We start from the raw sequence: 22,666 nt of genomic DNA on the forward strand, positions 1-22,666 counted from the left end.
AGAGAAGGAGACACAGACTCCGAAATAGGCTCCAGGCTCTGAGCTGGCAGGCAGCACAGAGCCTGACCCAGGGCTCGAACCCACGAACTGCGAGATCATGACCTAAGCGAAAGTCGGACGCTTAACCGACTAAGCCACCCAGGCGCCCCCAGACGTGTGCATTCTGATGTAAATAGAAAGCACAGAGCACAGCCTATGAAGTGCTCTGGCCAAACAGTTTTTAACTGAATCTTATATAGCCTTCCCCACTCCTGCCTCTTTCCCCAGTGCTGTTATATACCCTTGACTCTTTCCCTCTTTTGTTTTTGGGAGTTTGTGTTTGGAATTTTAGAGACAGAGAAAAGGGGAAGGGGTAGTATCCTCAGGGACAAGACCCCATCTCAAGGATTGGCCTCTGACCACACTACCACACAATTGCAGATGAATCCTTGAGACCTTCCTGCTTTTTAGGCAGATAGGAAATTGTATCCCCAGAAGTGAGAGATGTTGAGACTCAATAATTTTATTCAGAATTTTTCCCTCAGGAAATATCTAGATAGAATCAGTTTTAATTTTAGCATATATTCAGCTATTATGCTCTACAGATTAGAATTTTTTAAATTATATGGGGTAGGAGAAGCACCGTAATCTCCCGTCTCAAAGCCTCACTTCAAACCACCTCTTAAGTTCTCAGTATTAGGTAATAATATTCTGTTCTAAAGGTTTTTACCATGAAAGTTTGCAAACATATACAGAAGTAGAAAAAAGCTATGATGAATCCTTGAGTGCCTGTCACCCCCTTCGTCAGTAATAACGAATATCTGCCTGTCTTGTTACGTGTGACCTCTTGTCCTTTCTTTCCCCTTAGAAGTAAATCCCAGACATCATGTCATGGTTGTTTACTCATATACTCTGTCAACCACAGCAATTTAAATCGATACTTGAAAAAGCCAAAATTTACCGTATCTTGTTGTTGTTCAGCCTCAGAAAATGAAGTGCTTTCATTTCTTGTACCCCAGGTGGTATAGATTTTAAATCATTGTGATCCAGAAACAGCTCTCGCAGAGAATGGTATGCCCCGTAGAAGGAGACTCGGTCCACGCCTTCATCAGAGAGTCTGTTGAACGACAGGTACAGGTACTCCAGGCCTGGATCCATGTGGCCAAACACGTAGCCAGGGATGCGCTCGATCTGGTTCCCAAGGAGCACGAGGTGCAACAGTGACTTGGGCAAGTAGGAGGGGACGTGGTAGAGCTTGTTGTAGGACAGGTCAATGGACTCGAGATTTCTGCAGCAAAGAAGGGTGAGCAGGATGGAGCGTGGCGCAGGGACGGTAGGGATGCTCAGCCGTTTTCCTGCCACTGCTGGGTGTGCAGTAGTGACTTCTGTGTCAGAGGGGCCTTGAGGCTCCCGCTCCTACCTGGTCACTACTCAGCTGTTCCAATTCCAGTGCAAGCAGCACCAGGTTCAGGAAGAAAAGCTCATTCCTGGGGCAGTAGGGAGCCACTGTCTCTGGGGTCAAATGTCCAGCTGCCTATCCCTGAAACCGCCTCTGCTCCACACCTGATCTGACAGCCTGGCACCTAGGGCTTATGATGACGAGGGTCTAGAAAAGGGGGCTGCCTGGTAGTTTCAGAAGCTTCCCCTGTGGCTTCTGAGTCACCCTGCCGCCACCACGTCCTGCTGGGCTCAGCTGGCCCCGAGGCTGTCTCTCCCTCTGTCCTGCCCCTGAAAGATGCCTGTACCCACTGTGCCACGCAGGTCCCTCATGCCCCTCCCACATGGCCCCAGCTGGCTCCTCCTCACCCCATCCTCAAGGCCTGTCCTGCCCCTCCTGACAGGCAAGACCCTCACACCAGCCATGGACCCTGCTTGCTGCCTGTCTTCTCAGGCCACACATCCTTCCACCTGTTGTATAAGACTTGAGACAGAGAAATGGTTTGGAGGCTTGAGACCGTGAGGTCCCTCAGGGGGAAGGGGGCATCTTTCTTTCTCACAAGGGGCAGGTCTGGCCTCGCTTCAACTTCCTGACCACCTGCGAGATGGACCTTGGGTCACTCCGCACTTGGGCCTGTGGCAGGATGTCCAAGTAACAGTGACCATGGTCACCTCAACACCAGCCATACCACAAATGGTATGGGCTCCAGGCAGATAGGCAGGTTTGGGGGAGGGTTCACTATGAAAGGGTGTCACTTGTTCATACCCTGTGCAGTAATGGCAGAGGGAAGAAACTGTCTAAGACAGTCAGACAGCAGTGGATACTCACTCTTGATTTATCCAGGCTAAAGGAGCAATCCTGTTTTCTTCAATTTTATTAAATCGTAGCACAATGACATTGATCTTCCTGGTGTGATTGAAACAAATCTCGGTTATTTCTTCAATTTGGTTATTCTCCAGGTATAATTCCTATAATTCAGAGAACAGACATTTTTTTTGTGGTTGGGTGTTGGTTGGCACATATATTCAGTTTCACAGAGATGACGATGGTGTTGTAGACTGCTCTCTTTAGTGCTATCTGAAGAGTCTACAGCTTTTCCAAGTGAGTTTGCTATATTTATTGTAAGTTGTCCTTTTCTAACTAATTAGTGAAATAAAATGTGTCATCTTTCATGGTCATACGTTTTTAACCATGATAATTTGCAAAATACAGCATACCATAATTGTATAAAACTCTCTAATTTACAAAACCTGTTAATGTAAATTATCTCATTTGGGCTTTAAAACCCTAGAAAATAGGTAGAAATGATCATTCCCCCTTCAGTAGTGGAAACGCTCCAGGCTGGAGAGATGAAGAGGCACATGGTCCCACTCCTTGTGTGCAAAAGATACACATCCCTGCCAGGTCCCGGCTTTGGGGCAGGCCACTTCCCACAAGTCCATGCTCCCTGTCACGTTTTTAGATTGACTTGTATTAAGATTAACTTAACGAAAAGTTAATTAAGAATCTTGATTTAATATCAGGGTAGTTTGCTAGAGCTGTTGTTTTCAACAGCCAACTGCCTTCAAGTTAAATTCCTTGGCCTTAGAGGGAGTTTTTCACTCAAGAATCTTGTTGGAAATTAGAAGGAGACATTGGTATACATCTTCAGTGTAACTTTCTATTCCTATTGTACTAATTTCCTCCTCTTTTCATATAGTTTTCTTACTTATTAGAAATGGGCAAAGCAGGGGTGCCTGGGTGGCTCAGTCGGTTAAGCGTCCAACTCTTGGTTTCAGTTCAGGTCATAGTCTCACCGTTCATGGGTTCAAGCCCTACATTGGGTTGTATGCTGATAGCACATAGCCTGCTTGGGATTCTCTCTTTCCCACTCTCTCTGCCCCTCCTCCACTCGCTCTCTATTTCTCTCTCAAAATAAATAAAAATAAACTTCAAAAAAAAAAAGTTTAAAAAAGAAAGGGGTAAAGCAATCTTTAGCTTTTTGCTTTTAGCTTCATACATATTTAGGGGTAAACCACATCAGAAGTTCCCAAATTTGGTTGCATATTAGAATCAGTCATGAGCCTTTTAAAGTGTAAATTCCAACCTAAATGTACCCCAGTGAGAGAACACTCATCCACACCCTAGATTCTTGTGTCTGGGAAGCAGGGCCCTGGAAGGGTTAGAGCGACACGCCTGCACGGATGTCACCTCCCCTGCTAGTGAGAGGGCACCTCTGGAAGCAGAACCTGGGAAGGACATTCAGGCACGTTTGGAGACCCTGTGCTCCCCCATATTATTCCAGTTGCGCATGTTTTACTTGTGTGCATCATGTATTAAAATCTTAATTTAAAAAATTATAAATTACTGACCCCACCCTCAAAGAACCTGACTGAGGATGTCTTAGATAGTGTAAGGGGCCTGTATGTCCTTCTGACATAAAGCCCAGTGTTGAAACCTCAATCTTTACAATTTTGATAAATTCTAAACTTCTCTCTTAATGTGCCAGTAGAAGGGTAAACAAGGGTGGCCCTGCAGGACGTGGTGGCGGCAGGGGGGCCCGCACTGGCGGGCGCTGGGTGGAACTGGGATGCTGTCTTGCAAGTTGTAGTTTCTGTTTACTTTACGTTCTCAGTTCATCTTCCCCGTTCTCCCTCTAAGAGCAAGGAAGGCCAGTTTTCTCTATTAATAATTATAATTTTGTATTGCTTGAGGAAACAGCAATGTTCAAATTGTAGTAAATTCTGTATATAGCACCAAAACGGGGTTTAATGTGCAGCACAATAAGGTTTTAAAATAATGCTTTTGTTTATTCAGGTAGACTGTATTTAAAATGTAAAACATTGGAAGAAAGACAGTGGTACCTCAATAGAAGCAGGAAGTCCCTGTGGTATAATTCTGAATTTATTTCTTCCCAGACGCAGGTAGGATAAGCTCTTCAAAGATTTAAAAGCCAAAGGGTTGACGTTGGATTCACTGAGATGGTTTCCTTCCAGTTCTAAGGTGACCAGTTGATTTAGGTCTATAAAAAATAAAATATAATTGTCAGAATATTAGGGAAATTTAAAAAACATGCAGCTTCTGTATCTTTCAAAATGTGAAATGTTCAGTTTATTTGGAGGGCAGATGTCACTTCCTTGGCATCCCCTTATGCAGAGCCTTTTCCCAAGCGCACCTCATATCCCCAGCTCAGCCAGACTGCATGCTGGGTGTGCAATCCACTGGAGAGGCGGGTCTGTCAAGGGGGCGTCCCACAGAGGCAGTGAGGCCAAGTGAGCAGTAGAAGGTTGTGGAGGTCATTAAAGCATTGGTGATGAAACGGCCATAATTAGGGATGGACGGGGGATGGGGGAGTGCTCTGCCTGGCAAATGTCAGCCTCTGAACAAGGGAGCTACGGCAGTGAATTCTCGTCACGGTTGTTCACTTCCTGGCAGAGAGTGCAGCCAAATGCATGTTTGGAAAGGAGAATGATCAAGAATTCTCCACGCATTCAGACTGAGCTACCAAGAAAGGCCTTTATACAAACACGTTTCCCTTCATCATTTCCATTGGCCTCGGGAGTGGCATGATCCACATCAACTGGAATCCTGAAGGAGAGTGGATGGCTCCGCAGTGATGATACCCAGAGGCATCTGAGTCAGACACTCAGGGTGTGACTTTGGAGTTTGTTTGGTAGCCAAGATTTCCAGAAGAGGGCTGTTTTCATATTCAACTCAAGTCACGGGCAACACACTGAGTGCCCTGTACGACTCAGTTCCTGCTCTTAGGCATGTTAGAGAAGTAAGACTTTGTCCAAGCAAGAGCCAGGGGTAGCACCGTCAGGGCCGCAGACCACACGAGTGGTGGGGCTGGGCTCCCGAGGACAGGACAGCACAGGTAAAAACGGGAGGCCGAGGCAGCCAGGTGACCACGGGCAGGTTCGAGCTGAGTGGTTGTGCTCACCGGCTTGGGGGCCCAGGCCCCTTGTGCACCAGGCAACGAGGAGCCTCTGGGCAGGGACGGCATGACGGGACACTGGTCTGTGAGTCCTTTGTAGCATCAGTTGAAGGGCTGAGAGGAAGTAAGAGACCCAGCCAGTAAACTGATAAGTGGTTCTATTTCCTCGTGTTCTAATTTCTGAAACTAGAGATACTGAGGATCCAGCTTATTTATCTAGAACATAGTTGAAGTTTGGGGATGTAATGGAAGTTTTCCTGTGAAAAACAGATAATAAAAGTAGACCAGTGGCTGGTATGTGACCTCACGAGAGAGAGAAACATAATACCCAGTGAAAATTCATGACATTATACATGAGTTTGTGGTTACCCTCTCGTTTTTGTGTGTATTGTATGTGATAGGAGACAGGATGGACCTAGAGCAGCTTCCTGTAGGTGAGATGTAGTACAAAGAAGGTGTGTAAGCAGGAAGTTGGTAGTAAGTCCTTCCTGTTGTGGGGTGGGGAGCAACCTGGCAGGTCAGGGACACAGGAGAATGCGGAGTGGTGGCCACCCACAAGCATCGCTAGGGGGCCCCTTGCTCTCCCGGAAGCACCCGGTCCCTTTAATTTCAATGCACCTTTGCACGTGCTGTTTCTCTCCCTGCACCACCCCTCCTGTCCACTTCTCTGGAACTGTCTGTACCGTGAAGGGTCGTGAGTGAAGACCTGCTACAAGAGTGCGTGGAGAGTAGCAGGCCACTGATGGTCACGCCAGGGGCTTCCCTCCCTGCGGGAAGAGCAGCATCAGGCCTGCGCTCAGGGACACCCTGCTTACTGCCAGCTGGCTGACAGTCCACGGCAGTGGGCTCAGCACAGAATGTAGAGGCTCTCTGGGCACCGTGACCTGAGACCTTACTCATGGCCGAGGCCTCCATCGGTGCCTGCACTCGGGAGAGTGTGTGTGAGGGAGCGAGCATGTGGAAAGGCCACTGCCAGGAATGTGTGAGCACAGCTTCCCAGTAGGGGCTTCTGCCTTGTAACATGTCGTCTTGAAAATGGAGCTAGAAAGGTGATCTCACATGCAGTTCACAGACCCCCATCAGTTTACTGTCCCAAACTAAGTGTTCCTTCAGCCTCTGTTTCACCTAGCAGTTAGAAGTTGCACTTTCTGATGTCTTTTCCATATGACAAAGCCCATCACAATTTGTGTGTATTGATGCTTTTCGTGTGTACTCAGTAGTCCATCTGGAAATAGAATATTTCCAGAACTCTGTAATTTTCAGACTTGGCATTTCTTGGGATTACTAGTTTTTTTCCCATCACCAGAAGGGCTTTGTTCCTCATGAAGTTTTTTAGGAGTAAAAAGAAATAATGAAATTGTTTAAATCTTTTTAGGCTTGGGTTACCAACATTAACATTAAAATAGTTCAAATCACATAAATAGGAAGTGGTGAGCGCCGTACCTCACAAGCTGTGCTGGACTGTTGGGAGGCTGCAAGGAAGCATTAGACACCTTTGTCTGGATGCAGCACTTGGCCTCAGCAGAGACACCAGCCAGCATTTGTGAACCGCTTGCGTGGTGTTACCTCTTTTATGCCAAGCTCACAGTGTGATATCTTCAGTTGTTCAGTTTGGTCCAGAATCAACCATACAAGGAGTAAATACATTTTATCAAGTTAAATGGTAAAGTGGCCTAAAAAACTCACCAGCCCCTTTGGCAATATTGCAAATAAAGTTTCCACAGGACCACAGAAGGAAGGCTGTAAGGACACACATTAACCAGACGTTACATACCAGATAAGCTCTCTTCACTGATAGCCTGAAGACTGTTGTCGTTGATCTTAAGTTCTTCTAATGCAGATGGTAAGGGAGGAATCTCTACCAGATTGTTCCCATCCATATTCAGGCGTAGTAACTTCTTCAGAAGCTTAAAAAGTGAATCTCAAGTTACCTTTTCATCTGGTATGGATGTGCAGTCACACGTGTCCTTGAGTGGCCAGCGCACAGCCCTGCTTAGCCTCACGGACCCGCCTGCCCTCACTTGCGCCTCCGGGAAGCATTGTCAACAGACTGGGTCTGATTTTGTATCCCACCCACCCATTTTCCTGTTGTGGCTTTAGTGAGCAAGAGACAGTCCCTGTCACCACTGGACCGGTCACATTTTGCTAGATCTTAGGTTTCCACCTTCTCAGCAGTAGATGTGGTGCTCTGAATCTGTCATAGATGCTAGCAGTTAAGACAACAGTTTGAGAGGCGCCTGGGTGGCTCAGTCGGCTAAGCATCTGACTTCGGCGCTTGTCATGATCTCACAGCTCATGGGTTTGAGCCCCCTGTTGGGCTGTGTGCTGACAGCTCAGAGCCTGGAGCCTGCTTTGGATTCTGTCTCCCTCTCTCTCTTCCCCCTTCCCCACTCAGGCTCTGTCTGTCTCTCTTTCTCAAAAATAATAAACATTAGGGGGAAAAAAAGATAGCAGTTTGAGTCCTTACAGTGTATCTGCACACCTCAATTTTATACTAAGTGGAAACAGTCATAAAATAGCACCAAGTATTATGGACCTTCTTCAAAGTGTCTACGAATACTGCAAGCTGTTCCATCATGGTGCCCCCATCATGGTGCCCACACAGCCCTTTTAGGAAGCCATGTGCCCCTGTTTGGGGTGTGTGCTTGCAGAGCGCTGACGCCTCTCCAGTGACTTAGCTCAGCAGCGCTCAAATTTTAGCAGTTTGGGAAAGGGACAGAGGACCCCAAAACAAGCAAAAGAGATGCTCTCCTCTGTGTCTGTCTTTCTGATCAAACACAGGAGATGGCGTGAGTCCCAGCTGATGCAGCAGGACAGCTGTCACACGGCAGGACTCCAGGTTTGTGACTTGACTGTAGCCACGGGTCCCTGGAGCCCTTTCCTGAACCAGCCCAGAAACTGCGTGGGAGCCAGGAACTAAGCACACATGCACCCAGTGATTTGCACAAAGAGTCATAAGGGGGTTACAATTTGACCTCGTGGGATGCAGTGTGTTTTGTTGGGCTTCTTACAGCGCCCACGTGTGTTATTTGTTAACACACAGACCCCTTCTTTCTTGTTTCCACCTTTGCTTCTCTGACACTTCTTGGTCCTCTGTCCTTTTGTCCCGTTTTAGGAAATATTTTAGTCACATGGCAAGTCTTCCAAAAGTTTCTTCTGTGCTGTTTCCTGTCCTGTCTCCCTTATCTTTCCCCCATTGCCCTGGGCTAACTTTCATCTGAACCCATTGCGTCTCCAGAACCCTGTCCTGCTCATGCTTTCATCAGGTCTTGCCCTTGGCACAAAATCACAAAGCCCTGTCTTTCTGGCCTGAAAATGTAAATAGTTTCCAGATAAGCTCTGCTTTATTTCCAGAAAGACCTCAGGTACCAAAAGACCATATTCCAGCATACTTTCAGCTGCTTGGGGAGAGGCTGCTCCGTAAGTTCAGAGTACTAGTTTAGTCGTTTTGCTATTGGTGGTGCTCTAAGGGTGAAGCATGGAAACCTACAGACGGCGATCAGGATAAAACTTGAATGGTTTACAGACATCAGGGAAGAGACTTTCCTAGGAAAGAGCTACAGTGAAAACACTTCAGTCTCCCCCTTCCCTGCTGCCAGTACAGGGCTGCTCAAGGGGGTCATCACTCAGCAGGCAGAGCTTGTATACATACCTTGAATGCTTTGGGCCCTATGCCCGGGGAGGTGATACTATTTTTGCTCAGGTCGAGCCTTTCCAAATTCGGCAGTCCATTAAATGCTTCATCGGGAATGGAGGTGATGGCATTGCCTAGAAAACACAGCAGCTGTAACTTAGGCTCACATGTGCACACATACGTGTGCACATACACAAATGTGTACTTGTGCACATGCATAGATAGCAAGAGAGCTCTACCTGGAGAAGGCAAGGACACTTTCCCATTGACATGTCCTAGACCCCGGGCCAGAAATCCGAGACTGTTTGTTATTCATGAAATCCTGACGCGTCACTTACCTTTCTGAAATTTCCTTCTCTAAATGAGGAGCTCAGATGGCCTCCAGATCTAATGTTACAATTACTTGGCCGCAATCTATAGAAGTTTATTCTAGATGCTTTAATTTTATGGGATTTTGTTTTGACAGTTAGGTGCAATAATCAATTATTTTAAACTTAGAAAATGAGCTTCCCAGAAATAGGGAGTATTATAAAACCCATATGGTGACCTTCTTGTAAAACCAAGATAGTATGACTGAGCACAGGTCATTGATTTTTCATGACTCCAGACTTGCAAGGATTGGGTTTTCTTACAGCAGAGCGCACCTGACGTGCTAGCCCTGAGCAGGGGGGACACTGCTGGGCCTGAGGGGTTCCCCAGGGGCCATTCAGGATGGTGTCCCTTCACCGACTGGCCGTCCTGAGCCACGGTGTCTGATGTCGTCTGTTGAATGTATGTACGATTACACGTTCACTTGTTATTTCCCTGGTAGTTTATTTCTGTGGTTTCCCCTGAGCCACACCTGAAACCCCATTCAGATTCCCTCACCCTTTGTGTTCAGAGCGGACGGACACACACCGGGTCCTGCTCTTCCTGTGCTCAGGACCCTTCTGGCGGCCCCGTAATAACAGGGCAGAGGATGGGACCCCTCCAGGCCCCCTGAGTGGCTAACCTGAGGGAGAGGCCGGTGGTGGATGCAGGGCATCTCTGGCAGCAAGGCCGTGGCCAGCTTTGGGAACCACGGGCAGGTTCCTGTAACGTCAAATGTGAGTTTACTCTATCACTCAGCGTTAACGAGAAGCAAACCGGGTCCACACGGGCCTCTGTGTGTGGATGTTTGTGGAACTGTCTGTGCGGCCGCCCCACACTGGCACCTGTGGTCCCTGTGCACCCCACCAGCCCCTGAGGGGCAGCGTCCGGGCGCCACGTGAACGAGGCCCGGCTGGGAAGACTGGATGCCATATGACCCCACTTGGGTGATGGCTGTGGACACCCAAGCCCTGAAGCAGGTCACCTCAGCAGAGACCCGGGCACAAGCAAGTGTGGGGCGGGGATGGGAGTTTTCTGCACCCTGAATGTGGGGACAGTGAAACAGCTGCACGCGTCCCCATAAGTTACCACACCTCAGTACAGCCGACTTGAAGGAAAGAGTCCAGGGGAAATCGTGTTTTGATTTGGAGAAATGTGCTTACACCTAACTATGCTGTTGCTTCTGCAAAGTTTATTTCTATGATCGAAAAGTGTTTGGGATCAATTTATATCATGAAATTAAAATAGGACTCTTAACAGGGCAAGGACAGAACAAAGCTCGTCCACGTCTCTTACCAGCGAGCTCCAGGCTTGTTATCTCTGGTGCCGTCAGCGGTGGCATCTGCGTGAGGCCCGCGCTCATGCAGCTGACGGTCCTATAGGACAGAGAGCACCCGCTGGGTAGAGGCGGCCTGCGTCTGGGAGTGGGGGAGCCCTGGGGTCTCGAGGGCATCCTGAACACGTCTCCTCTGATGATGTCATCGTGCTCCTCCTCCTCCTCATCTTCCTCCTCCTCCCCATCTTCCTCCTCCTCCTCCTCCTCCTCTTCCTCCCTTCCTGGATGTCCTCGTTGATGGGCCTGCCTCCCCTCCTCGAGGGGTCTCTGCTCTCCCCCTTCTCTGCTCCACCCCTCAGTGAGGAGTCTCCCCTGCTCTCTGGGGCCAGGGGTCTGTTTCTTCTGTTCCTTATCTTTATCTTCGTTAATTTCTTCTTCATCCTCCTCAAATTGAATTTCCTCTTTTTGCAACACTGGATCCGTTTCCACCCGATGAAGTGGCAGTTGCTTACGAGGTAAGTTGGTCGATTCTTTTTGTTCTGAAGAATCACCAGAAAATTCACTTGTATCACTTAGAGCTGTACCACTGAGTGGCCGGAGAGAGGCTACCAACCGTGGGGACCCAGCAGGGGCAGGTTATAACATTAGCAAAAGGAAAAATCATAGTGAAGATGAGGTTAGTAAATATTATTCCCTCCAGGTACTTGAGTGTGATTTACAGATAAGATACATTTTGAAATTTTACTTCTAAGATTTGTTTTAGGCAATTTTTGTTTTGCCTGTGGCCTTAATGTTTATTTTTACTAAAATGCCATGCTACTTGGTAATGAAGAGGGAATAATGTCACATGATGCACAGTGATAAGCAGTCCTATGTGAGGTTGCAACGTGATGAAGTGTGACCTTTATAATAGATACGGTTCAGTTAATTGGAGTTGTTAACAGTATAAGCATCTGTACCGCCAGACATAAAAGTGAAACGTGTATTTTACTTGCTTGTGGTAGTGAAACTGGCTTTTGTTTGTAGATTTATTCTTATTTTTGTCTGATTTTCTTTTAGCCCGATGGCCAAAAGCATCTTCTGAAATTGAAAATTACAGAGTTTTCCTTTTTGTCTCTAGACTTTGTCCCTAGAGTTTGTCCCAGACTCTCTAGTCTGACTTTTACTGCTTGACCTTCTGGAAGGCCTCCTGGAGTCAGATGACGCTGTTGTAGGTGTGCGCAAGGGTACTCCCCACTGTTCCGTGATGACGGAGGCACAATGTCAGTGGCACATGCTCACCTGCATTCACATTTAGCAGAAAGTAGGGACGGCCTGACAGTCACCGGACCTCAGGGAAAAGTGAGCTCCAGTGCATGCACATTTACTGAGTCATCTAGACATAAATCACCCAGAAAAGGAACTCAGAATATATAACTATTGGAAGGAATTACTTGAGATTTCGGTCCAGTGTATATTATAAAGTCAGTGAGTTAGTTTTTCACATCTCTGGCAGACAATTGAAAAGGAAAACAGGAAAACATTAGGGAAAGGAAACTAAAGCTATCATATTGAAACATTTAAAATCCTTCCTGTATATCCAAGTTTATTTTTCCAAAATAACCACAGCATTTCAAGACTATTCCAAGTCCTTTGAAAAATAATAGTTTCTCAATCTTGCCTATATATCTGGTAACATTTTGTTAAAGGCATAATACCTTAGTAAAATATTGGATAGTATAAACAAAAATGCAGTTTCTAAGTTTTCTAAAGTTTTTCCTGGTAGGCAGCCTCTCTAGACAACCACCCTGTGACTGTCCATCTACCTCGACTATAGACCAGAGAAAATCTGTCTCTATTTTTTCCCATCAAATTATTTATTGCATTTGTTGATTTCATCAGGCACTGGCTAGGCTCTTCCTGGGGACCTAGGCCTCCCTCTCAACAGTCGTCTATCACTCAGGCATGAGCCTCGTGAGTGTAGGGGACGACAGACATGCACCAGGCCACATGGCATGGCCTTCTTGCACACAGGTGTGCCCCGAGATGTGGTCACTGCTTCAGGGCCACACTCCTGCATGTCCCCAGATTAGTGAAGGAAAACAGGCCAGAGTCATTGGGCTCTATTCTCTCCAGATGTGAACTACCTCTCCTCTGTTCATCAAGAGTCCTTCGTCTTTGTGGTGGTCTGAACGTACCCACCTTGAGTCGGATTGAGGGACACCCTGTGTGTAACGTGGGAACTGTGGGCTGTGTCAGCTCTGTCACTGCTTCTCTGAAGCTTCTCTGAACTGCTTCTCTGTACACAGTGTGGTCTGGTCCGAGTTTACTCATTCTGACAGAGCTGGGACTATAAAGCCTAGATCTTTTATTTCCATCTCCTACCATGCATTTTCCCAAATACCATCTATGTTTGGCATCACTGTGCCAGTATCTTCAGTACCTTGATAACTAGTTTACCATAATTTAATTTAAAACTTAAGGCAGTGACAAAATAAAAACAAATGGAAGTTGAAGACTCCATCACATGTGATATTTTGTTTTGGCTAAATACTTATACCAGTATCCACGCAGACTGGGCAGCACTCTCCTTCAGGTGTGACGGTATGGGGGCACGTCAGAGGGGGGCACACAGTTTCATCACATAGCACCTTTCCATTTGAGCAGAGGCAGGTAGTGCACGGCTCAGGAGACCATACAGCTTTGTTGTACATGGTCATCCCATTTACCAGACAGTGCCCCTTCTTTCCTGGAAGAGAAGCAGAAACGCTGTAAGCTCCTGTGCATTCGTGCATGGGGTACCTAGATCCAGATATGTAAACCCAGAGGGGCGTCCGCCTGCTTTCCCTCAGCCTCTCATTCAGGCTTTGAGCATGACCTCAGCCTGGTAGCTTGACTCCGAACCGCGCCTCCGCACTGTGCCTGTCGGGGTGACTAAGTTATTCAATAGCAACAACCACCCCAGGTATCAGGGATTCCCAGTCCATGCCCTGTGTCCAGGGCCTCTGCGTTGGATGGCCACCCACAGTAATCATCAGGCTTCATCTGCAAGCAGGCTGCCCTGATGACCAAAGCAGAGAGAACGGGAGTTTGCAAATCCCAAAAAGGCCAAAAAGTGTCTCATTACTTTGACCAAAGCAAATGAGATGGCCGTACGTAATTTCAGAAGAGACGTGGCAGCGCAGCTCGTCCAGTGCCAGAGAGCAGAGCAGGGGCAGCCCCAGTGATGATCCCACACCCCACACTTGCCAGTGTGCGGATGGGACAGCCAAGCCACATGGCATGCCTCCGCAGTGCCTCTGACACTGGTTCGCAGGGAGACATTGCACCTTCTTCGAGAGCCACCGTGTTACATGCCATCATGTTCATCCTTGTACCATGCACGGGGCCGCAGCCTTCAGTGCCTCCACTTCCAGTGCACAGGTTATGCACATGTGGACACGTGTGTCAACCAAGATGGCCATCAGACAGCCTGCTTTGATTTGAATGTTAAGAGAGATGCTGTCCTTCCGACCCAGTGTCACTTCTGATACCTCTCCTTTGTGGGATGAGCTCCTGTCCCCAACTCCCACCCTCAGGTGGGCTCTCGCATTCGGTCCGCCCTCTCCCTCCCCACAGTACTCACCTAACTCAGGCCCTGGTAAACAGCCCTGTGTTCATAGAGTCATCTGAATAATTTGTTTCTATATCCTATATGATCTGTCACTATAAATGAAAAAGCAGTTTACAGCTTTTTATGTATATTATCTATATTCTGAATACAACTATGTAAAATACATGGATGGCATAGTAAACAGACTAGAAATTAATAAACCAAAATAGTAAGTGGTTTTATAAATATAGTTGTGGGATAACTATTTTTTCTTTTCCAATAATTTTGTATTATAATAATCTATAAATGAAATTTTAAATGATTTCAAAGTTTATCGTTAGATTAAACGAAAAGATAATAATATGAAAAATTTTTTTGGAAAATCGTCCTCATGGAGGTTCTGTTTCTCTCATTGGTCTCTTACCTGGTAGCACGTTATAACTTGATTCTACTCCAAGAAAACCTAAAAAGGAGTCAAACTTTTCCTCTGTGCTGTAGTCCAGATTCAGCATGGGACGTGTTGCTGTGGGTGTGACTGTTGTCTGCTGGAGCCCCAGCTGCCTACCGGACCTGCGGGCAGGCGAGGAGCTACCCCTCGGTCTTCTGTAGTACATCTTCCTCCACTGCTTTCTAGGTGCCTCTTCATTTTGTCCAAAGTCAGTTTGACAAATGATAAGCAGAAGGAGACAAAGTAAACCTGCAGACTTCATGCTGGCTTTTCTACCATCTAATTTCTAGAATGAGAAGGAAGCAGAATTTCAGATTTAGTGATACCTAATTTTCACCTTTGACAATTGGCCTATTATTGCTTGTATGCCTCAGCAGCATCTTTGAGAAATGACACATGTCATCTGTGGGCGATATATGGTTGTGTTCCTGCCCAATCAGAATCAAAGAACTTTCAATATCTTTACCTCTAGACCAAGCAGGAGCAAATTTCTTGTGTAAAGAACCAGGTATTAAATATTTGAGGCTTCACAGGCTATTCCACTTGACCCTTATCATGTGAAAAGAAACAATGGTACACAAATGGCTGTGCCAGTAAAAGTCCATTTACAAAACAGTGGGTTGGACGTGACCTCCAGACTGGTTTGCTGAGTCCTCTCTGGACCACTGTGTTGTTGGTCCTCGGAGGTTACCCAGGGTCACTGTATCTGTGTGCCAGGTCACCCTCTAGCCAGTGCCACCCACGGCCCTTTCCCCCAGTGCTTCTGTTTGTTCTCTTATCCTCTGGCTTTATGATTTTCTTTGTTGGGATGAGGGGGTATGACTACACCCTATAAGAGTAACAGGAAACTAGCGTCAGTTGTAAAGACGTAAGATGGACAAAGAACTCTTAATTAGGCAGTCTCAGGGGCAGCACAGGGTCCTGCATGAAATGACGTTGAAAAACATATTAGAGACATGAATATTCGTACTCATGGTGATACGAACTCAGTGTGGTTGTAGCCCTGTGGTCACACACATTGATCCAGACCCTGTGAAGTCAGATAGCAGAGAAAGTAAAGAGAAACCCACAAGGTGTGATTGAGTTTGGGACCAGTTGACAGATTCACCCGGTCACACACTTTGACCCATGATTAGTCCTATAGGGAAGGTCTGCGGGGCGCCCATTTCCGTCTGAGCAATGGCTCTAAAGCCAGTGTCTCCACCCTCACCCCTGCCTAGCAGCTCTCCCCTTTGCTCTTCACTCAGGTCCCCTCAGTGTCAGTACCCCAAGATGGAGCCAGGTGTGTGGAGGAGAGTCAGAGCCCGCAACAATGCCAGGGATCCACGATTGTTAGTAAAGGAGCAGCCTTGCTTGATGATGGGATTTACCCCACTCCTCACAGCCTGCCTTGGCCACCTGTGTCAGAACAAAATTGTTAGCCTCAGAAACCATCACCCTGGCAGGAAGGGTGACCCATTAAGGTGATGTTATGTACAGAGACTAAAATTCCAAGCTGCAAAGGAGGGATTTTGAAGGCTCATAGGACCAAAAGTGGCCATAGATTGTTGACCTGGCAATCTTGTTGCGACTTTGGGAAATAGACAAGAGACCCTCTAAGCACTGGATTCAACCTTTCTGCATGAAGTGAAGTATTCTGTTGGCATCAGATGCTATTATAGTACAGGTCACCTTCAAAACCTGTGGGCAAGTAATGGGTATTCCCAAGGACAACTGAATGGAGAACTGTGTACTGGGGGGTGAGGTGGGCCTTCCTTAAGCCACTGTGCCCACCACACCCCCACCGCCAGGTGTATAGGAACTGGGGTGATCAGTGTCAGTCCAGCCAACTGTTGCAACTTCTGTCAGTAGAAACCTACAGTGGCCTCTACAGTAGCAAACAGGTGGCAGCAAACAGGGCTCCCACCACGGGGCTTTGGCTACATGCAGATGTCACTCACAGACCTATGTTTGACATTCTGCCATGTGTACATCACCTGAAGGCCAAGAACATGAGCCCTCTTTGTGAGCCTGCCGTCCCTGAACTGCTAACATCCCTTCCAGTGCACAATTAGTGACCAGAGTGACTCCTGAAGAAGCTGGAAGTTAGTTCATGGTCATTTCATAGAGAACCCATCAGCCATTAGAGCAGTTTTATGATAAAACTCAAATCTGACTTCTGCTTCTAGCCAAAATGGAGTAAGAGAGCTCCCACCTGATTTTTCAAGCATTAGGCATGGAGCAGCACGGGGCATTGCTCCCTTAAAGGTGGGCGGTGCAAGTCCTGGGTGGGTCCTGTGACTGCTCACCCACACAGCCCAGGGACCCAGCCAGAGTCCTGGTTTCCCGAAGTTGAAAAGATAGACTTGGGGGGAGGGGCTCTCAGGATGCCAGGGGTGAGAGTTTTTAGGACAGAATAGAGAGAGGACAGCTGTCGTGGCAAATCCTTCCAGAGACCTCAGGTCTTCAGCTAAGTCCTGATTAGCATGCTTGCAAGAGTGAACTTCTGGACACTGCAGGAAGAACTACCATAAAGGAGAAAAGGAAAAATCCCTGGAGCTTGAAAAAGGTTGCCCAGAGTTTGTGTGCCCACCAGCCAAAGTGGGAAGTCTGCCCTTCACAGGGCATCCGATAGAGTGTCAGAAGGACATTGGCACAGCAAGGGAAACGATCCACCTGAGGCTAACGGCTGCTCTGCTCCCATTTAATAAAACTGGACATGGGGCGCCTAGGTGGCTTAGTCGGTTAAGCGTCCAACTTTCGCTTAGGTCATGATCTCGCAGTTCGTGGGTTTGGGCCCCGTGTCGGGCTCTGTGCTGACTGCCAGCTCGGAGCCTGGAGGCTGTTTCAGTCTGTGACTCCCTCTCTCTCTGACCCTCCCCTGCTCGTGCTGTCTCTCTCTCTCTCTCTCCTAGAAATAAATAAAAAACATAAATAAATAAATAAATAAAACTGGACAGTAAGCATCTCTGAAGGATCAAACCATGTGCAGTAATGTAACCATGTTCCAGAGCATATGGTGGTTCGGAGTCTGGTGAATACTTAGCAGGTTCACAAAAATGCAGGAAGAACGGTCCATAAAGATGATGTTAATGTAGTAATACCATATTTGGGGTTTATAACATGTATAAAATGTATGACAACAGCATAAAGGAGCAAAGAGATGGTACATACACTGTTGTAAGGTTCTTATATGTGAGGTGGAATCATCTCACCTGAAGATACACTGTAATATGGATGCAAGCTGTAAGCCCTAAGGTACCGAGCAAAAAAAGAGATAAAACTAAGAAGGCAAAAAAAGAGATCAAATGGAATAATAAAAAGTAATCTAAAACATATTTATATAAGTCCTCTTAAACATAAAACACATAAATACCACAATTAAAAAGCAGAGAATGTCAGATTGGATTAAAAAAAAAAGCACCACTCAGCTATATGTAGCTTGTAACACTTATACTAAATATAAAGATGCAGGTGGGTTAAGATTAAAAGGATGGGAAAATCTCTATCATAATAACACTAATCAAAAGAAAAATGGAGTGTCTTTACTAATATAAGATAAAGTGGATAAGACAGAGAAGCATATTGCCAAGCATGTATTACATAAAGGTTAAGAGATCTACTCTTCACGAAGACAAAGCAATCTCAAACGTTTATACACTGAATAAAACAGCTTCCAAATAGCGTGAAGCAATGAGTGGCACTTTAGGAGGAAGATAAATCTACAATCATCATCTACAATTTCTGCTCTCCTGTCTCAGATACTGATTTTAAAAGTAGTAGACTGTAGGTTAAAATAATGAGATACCACAACACATTTATTAGAATGGCCAAAACCAACACCAAATGCCAGTGAAGATGTGGAGCAGCAGGTACTCACATTCATGGTTGGAGGGATACAGATAGATAAGGCTGCTTTGGAAGACCGTTTGGCAGCTTCTCAGAAACACACTCTTACCATGTGATCCAGCAATCAAGAGAGTTGGAAACATATGTCTGCACAAAATCCTGCACACAGATGTTTACAGCAAACTTGGAAGCAACCTTAGGTAGAAGGATAAACAGTAGTCCATCCCCACAGGGAATATTATTCACCACTAAAAAGAAATGGACCATTGGACCATGAAAAGACATGGAAGAAATAAATGCACATCACTAAATGAAAGAAGCCAATCTGAAAAGGCTACTGTAATATTCCAACTCTGTGACATTCTGGAAAAGGCAAAATTGTGGAGACAGTAAAAAGATCAGCTGCTGCCATGGATTGGTGCCATTGCCGAGGCAGGGGTGGGGGGTGCGGGGAATGAATCGATGGAGCACAGAGGATATTTAGGGCACTGTGAATATTCTGTATAATATGATAATGATGGATACTATCATTACACACTTGTCTAAATCCATAGAACACACACCACCAAGAGTGGGCTCCAATGTGAATTCTGGACTTGGTGATGATGGTGTGTCAGTGTTTTTTGTCAGTTGTAACTTGCTATGAACCTAAATCTGATCATTGTCATGTATCAAAAAGTTAGTGCTACCACCGTGCTTGGTTATGTGCTCACCCCTTAAGATCAGGAAAAAGAAAAGATGTCTGGTCTCACCACTTTCAGTCAACATTTTATTGAATATTCTAGCCAGTATGGTAATGTAAGACCAAGAAACAAAATGCATCCAGACTGTAAAAGAAACTGTTCACAAATGTCTTGTTCATGTATCTAGACAATCCCATGGTGCCTACAGAAAAGGCTACGACAGAGTTTAGCAGGGTTTCAGGATATGAGCTCAATATACAGAAATCAAGATTATTTCTACATGTTAACAGCAGAAAGAAAATAAAGTTAAAAATATAACACCATTTATAAAAGCATAAAAACATGAAGTACCTAAAGATACTTCTTTTTTTTTTAATAGTTTATTTTTGAGACTGAGCATGAATGGAGGAAGGGCAGAGAGAGAGGAAGACACAGAATCTGAAACAGGCTCCAGGCTCTGAGCTGTCAGCACAGAACCTGATGTGGGGCACGAGCCCATGAACTGCAAGATCATGACCTGAGCTGAAGTCAGACACTCAACCGACTGAGCCACCCAGGTGCCCCACCTAAAGATACTTCTGACAAAAGATGTCCAAGATTGCAGTCCTGAAAACCATGAAGTACTGCTGCAGAAAATGGAAGAACTTCATAGGGCATGTGTGCCGTGTATGGAGGTCAGATAACTCAGGTTTAAATTCTCAATTCTGTAATCTGTAGTTTGTCACAAAGCCAGTCAAAATTCTAGCAGGCTTTTTTATTTATTTTTTTAATGGCAAGGTGATTCTAAAATTTCTGTGGCAGTGTAAAGAGCCTACCCTACAATAGCCAAAGCAACTTTGGAAAAAAGCAGAACAAATTTAGAGGACTAGCACTACCTGGTTTTCAATACTTATTACAAAGATGGTGACGTAAAATAAAGATAGTATTATACTGGTGTGAAGACAGATAAGTAGTCAATGGAACAGAATATTCAGAAATAGACCAAGCCTTCCTGGTCAGCATGAGGTGCACAGTTGTGTATCATACAAAAAATTGACCATAAATATAAGAGCAAAAAGTATAAACTTGTAGGAGAAAACATAGGAGAAAATTTTGGTGACCTTGGATTTCGCAAAGATTTCTTAAGTACAGCAATAGAAAGTATGAAATACATTTTTTAGTTGGACTTCATAAAAATGGAAAGCTTTTTCTCTTCAAAAGATACTGTTAATGTGAAAAGATACTGTTAATGTGGAAAATGCCACATACTGGAAAAAATATTTGCAAAACATGTATTCAACAAAGTACTTGTATCAAGAATAAAGAAGTATTATAGTTCTGTCATGAAAAGAAAAACAACCCAATTTTTAAAAGCCCAAAGCTTTGAACACACTTCACCAAAGAAGAGACACACAAGGCAAATAAGTCCATGAGAAGATGCTCAAAATCCTTAGTCACTGGGGAGATGCAAGTTAAAAGCACAATCAGATACCAGTACATATTTGTCAGAATGGCTAAAATTAAAAAGATAAGCCACAGCAAATATTGACAAGTAGGCAGAGTAACTAGAATTGTCATTCAGTGCTGTTGGAAATGTAAAACAGCATAAACATTTTTGAAAACTGTTTGGCAGTTTTTTCAAAAGTTACATGTGCACCTCCCCTTTACCCAGCCATTCTGCTGCTAGACATTTATTTCCCCAAGAGAAATGAAAACATATGTCCACACACATACTTATGTGTGAATGTTCATGGCAGCTTTCTTTGCACTAGACAGAAAGTGGAAGACATCCAAATGTTTCTCAGTGTGTTAGTGGATAAACAGATTGTAATATAGCCATACCATGGAATACTACTTAGCAACAGTGATGAATAAATCTCAAAATAAGTTCGCTGAATAAAAGAAGTATCACACAGAAGGATATATGCACAGTTCACACAGAAGGATATATGCACAGTTCCATTGTAGAAAACACAAACTCTTCTGTAGGAAAGCATATCAGTGGCTGCCTCGAGGTAGGGGTGTGTGGGTTACCAAGGGTCATGGGGAACTTTGGGGGATGATGGACATAGTCATTTTCTTGATTGTGGTTATCGTTTTACAGGTATACTTTACATATGTGCACTTTAATTTTCAACTCTCCTCACCATTGAAGTTGGATTGGGCTACCACCTTGATGTCAGAGTCTGGGGGTGGCTATTTGGAATCACACATCTCTGTCACATAATGTGCAAAATCCCCAGTGGTGTGAACTCCTTAGCAGTGTTGTAGGATCTCACACTTTTCCTCAGACTGAGGTGGGGTTGTATCCCTGGGGACCTTGGAGACCAGGCTCTGGGCTTGACAGGTTATATCAGGAGTCAGGAAATTAAAGACTAAGCCAAACTGAGTCTGCTGCTTGTTTTTATACAGCCTACAAGCTAAGATGGCTTTTGTGTTTTTAAATTTAAAGGTTTTAAGATTTAAAAGAAGAAGAATTCATGACAGATCATATAAATTGAAATTTCAGTATTCATACCTAAAGTTTTATTGGAGCAGCCACGCTCATTTATTTGTGTATTACTTTGGGGGAGTTTTCCACTAAAGGGTGCGGTTGGGTGGTTTCAGCAGATGCTAACATTTGGCCTTCAAAATTTAAGTATTTTGCAGCACAAGCCTCCCAGCCCAGCACTGAAAGCAGTGCTTCTCAGTCTGTGGGGACTGTGGGCAGCATCTGGACTCTCTTCAGGGGCTCTCCCGACTCCCCATGTGTGTGGGGACCCAGCTGCTGCTGGAGGTCTTACAGAGCCCAGGACCACCCACTGCAACAGAGGAACCCAAGGGCCCAGCATGTCAGAAGTGTCTCGATGGAGACGCCCCTGTTGAGAGGAACTGATAGAAAAGTTTTTACTCCATACAGACGCATGCAGTTTACAGGCACATCAAATGAATTCTAACTAGGTGGTGTCTGCTAGTGATAACTTATCCGCAGACCATTTTCATACGGAGATCTCCCTCCCAGGGTTTTCTCCTGGTTCTGAGATGCTGTTTTCTTTTGCTCGGCTTCTAAGTCTCACATGTATATGCTCATGTGGCCAGAATGGAGTTTTCCTTGAGGAATGATCTCACTTCCATTCTGTATTCTGTTGTGCTCAGGTGAAGCTTTGTTTCCTCGCAGCCTTGGACGTTTATAATAATGGCACTTTGCTGTGTGCAGCTTAGACTTTCAGTGAGTCCTTGAAGGTCTCCTCCTTTTCCAGCCTTTGGGGATTTGTCATCTTCCGTGCTGAGACAGCTCTGTCAACAGGGTCTTCTTAGGTTGAGCTCCAGTCTGTTGTCCATAGGAAAGCCCAAAGAGAGATTTAAAGATACAAGCTCTAGGGGCGCCTGGGTGGCTTAGTCGGTTAAGCGTCCGACTTTCGCTTAGGTCATGATCTCGCGGTTCGTGGGTTCGAGCCCCGCGTCGGACTCTGTGCTGACTGCCAGCTCAGAGCCTGGAGCCTGTTTCAGAGTCTGTGTCTCCCTCTCTCTCTGACCCTCCCCTGCTCATCCTGTCTCTCTCTCTATCTCCTAGAAATTAAAAAAAA

General features: G+C 45.6%; 2 protein-coding genes and 1 long non-coding RNA gene across 4 annotated transcripts in view; 2 read left to right on the forward strand and 1 right to left on the reverse strand.

Annotated features, from left to right (window-relative positions):
• Positions 1–22,666, forward strand: part of CENPP (centromere protein P) — a 222,571-nt gene that overhangs the window by 151,686 nt on the left and 48,219 nt on the right. The gene's annotated exons all lie outside the window — the stretch shown is intronic.
• Positions 1–22,666, forward strand: part of LOC144239794 (uncharacterized) — a 62,437-nt gene that overhangs the window by 17,003 nt on the left and 22,768 nt on the right. The gene's annotated exons all lie outside the window — the stretch shown is intronic.
• ECM2 (extracellular matrix protein 2) overlaps positions 1–22,666 on the reverse strand; it is a 35,506-nt gene that overhangs the window by 6,471 nt on the left and 6,369 nt on the right. Inside the window, exons 2-9 of the mRNA XM_077773961.1 lie at positions 14,587–14,896; positions 13,131–13,319; positions 10,612–11,130; positions 8,986–9,101; positions 7,108–7,240; positions 4,261–4,418; positions 2,246–2,385; positions 941–1,267 (exon numbers count right to left, since the gene is read on the reverse strand). Of these exons, the coding sequence (XP_077630087.1) occupies positions 941–1,267; positions 2,246–2,385; positions 4,261–4,418; positions 7,108–7,240; positions 8,986–9,101; positions 10,612–11,130; positions 13,131–13,319; positions 14,587–14,872 (1,868 nt within the window). The 5' untranslated portion in view covers positions 14,873–14,896. The remainder of the gene's footprint in view (positions 1–940; positions 1,268–2,245; positions 2,386–4,260; positions 4,419–7,107; positions 7,241–8,985; positions 9,102–10,611; positions 11,131–13,130; positions 13,320–14,586; positions 14,897–22,666) is intronic.

This window comes from Crocuta crocuta, unplaced genomic scaffold, assembly GCF_008692635.1.
Source record: "Crocuta crocuta isolate KB4526 unplaced genomic scaffold, BGI_CrCroc_1.0 scaffold866, whole genome shotgun sequence".
Taxonomy (NCBI): Eukaryota; Metazoa; Chordata; class Mammalia; order Carnivora; family Hyaenidae; genus Crocuta; species Crocuta crocuta.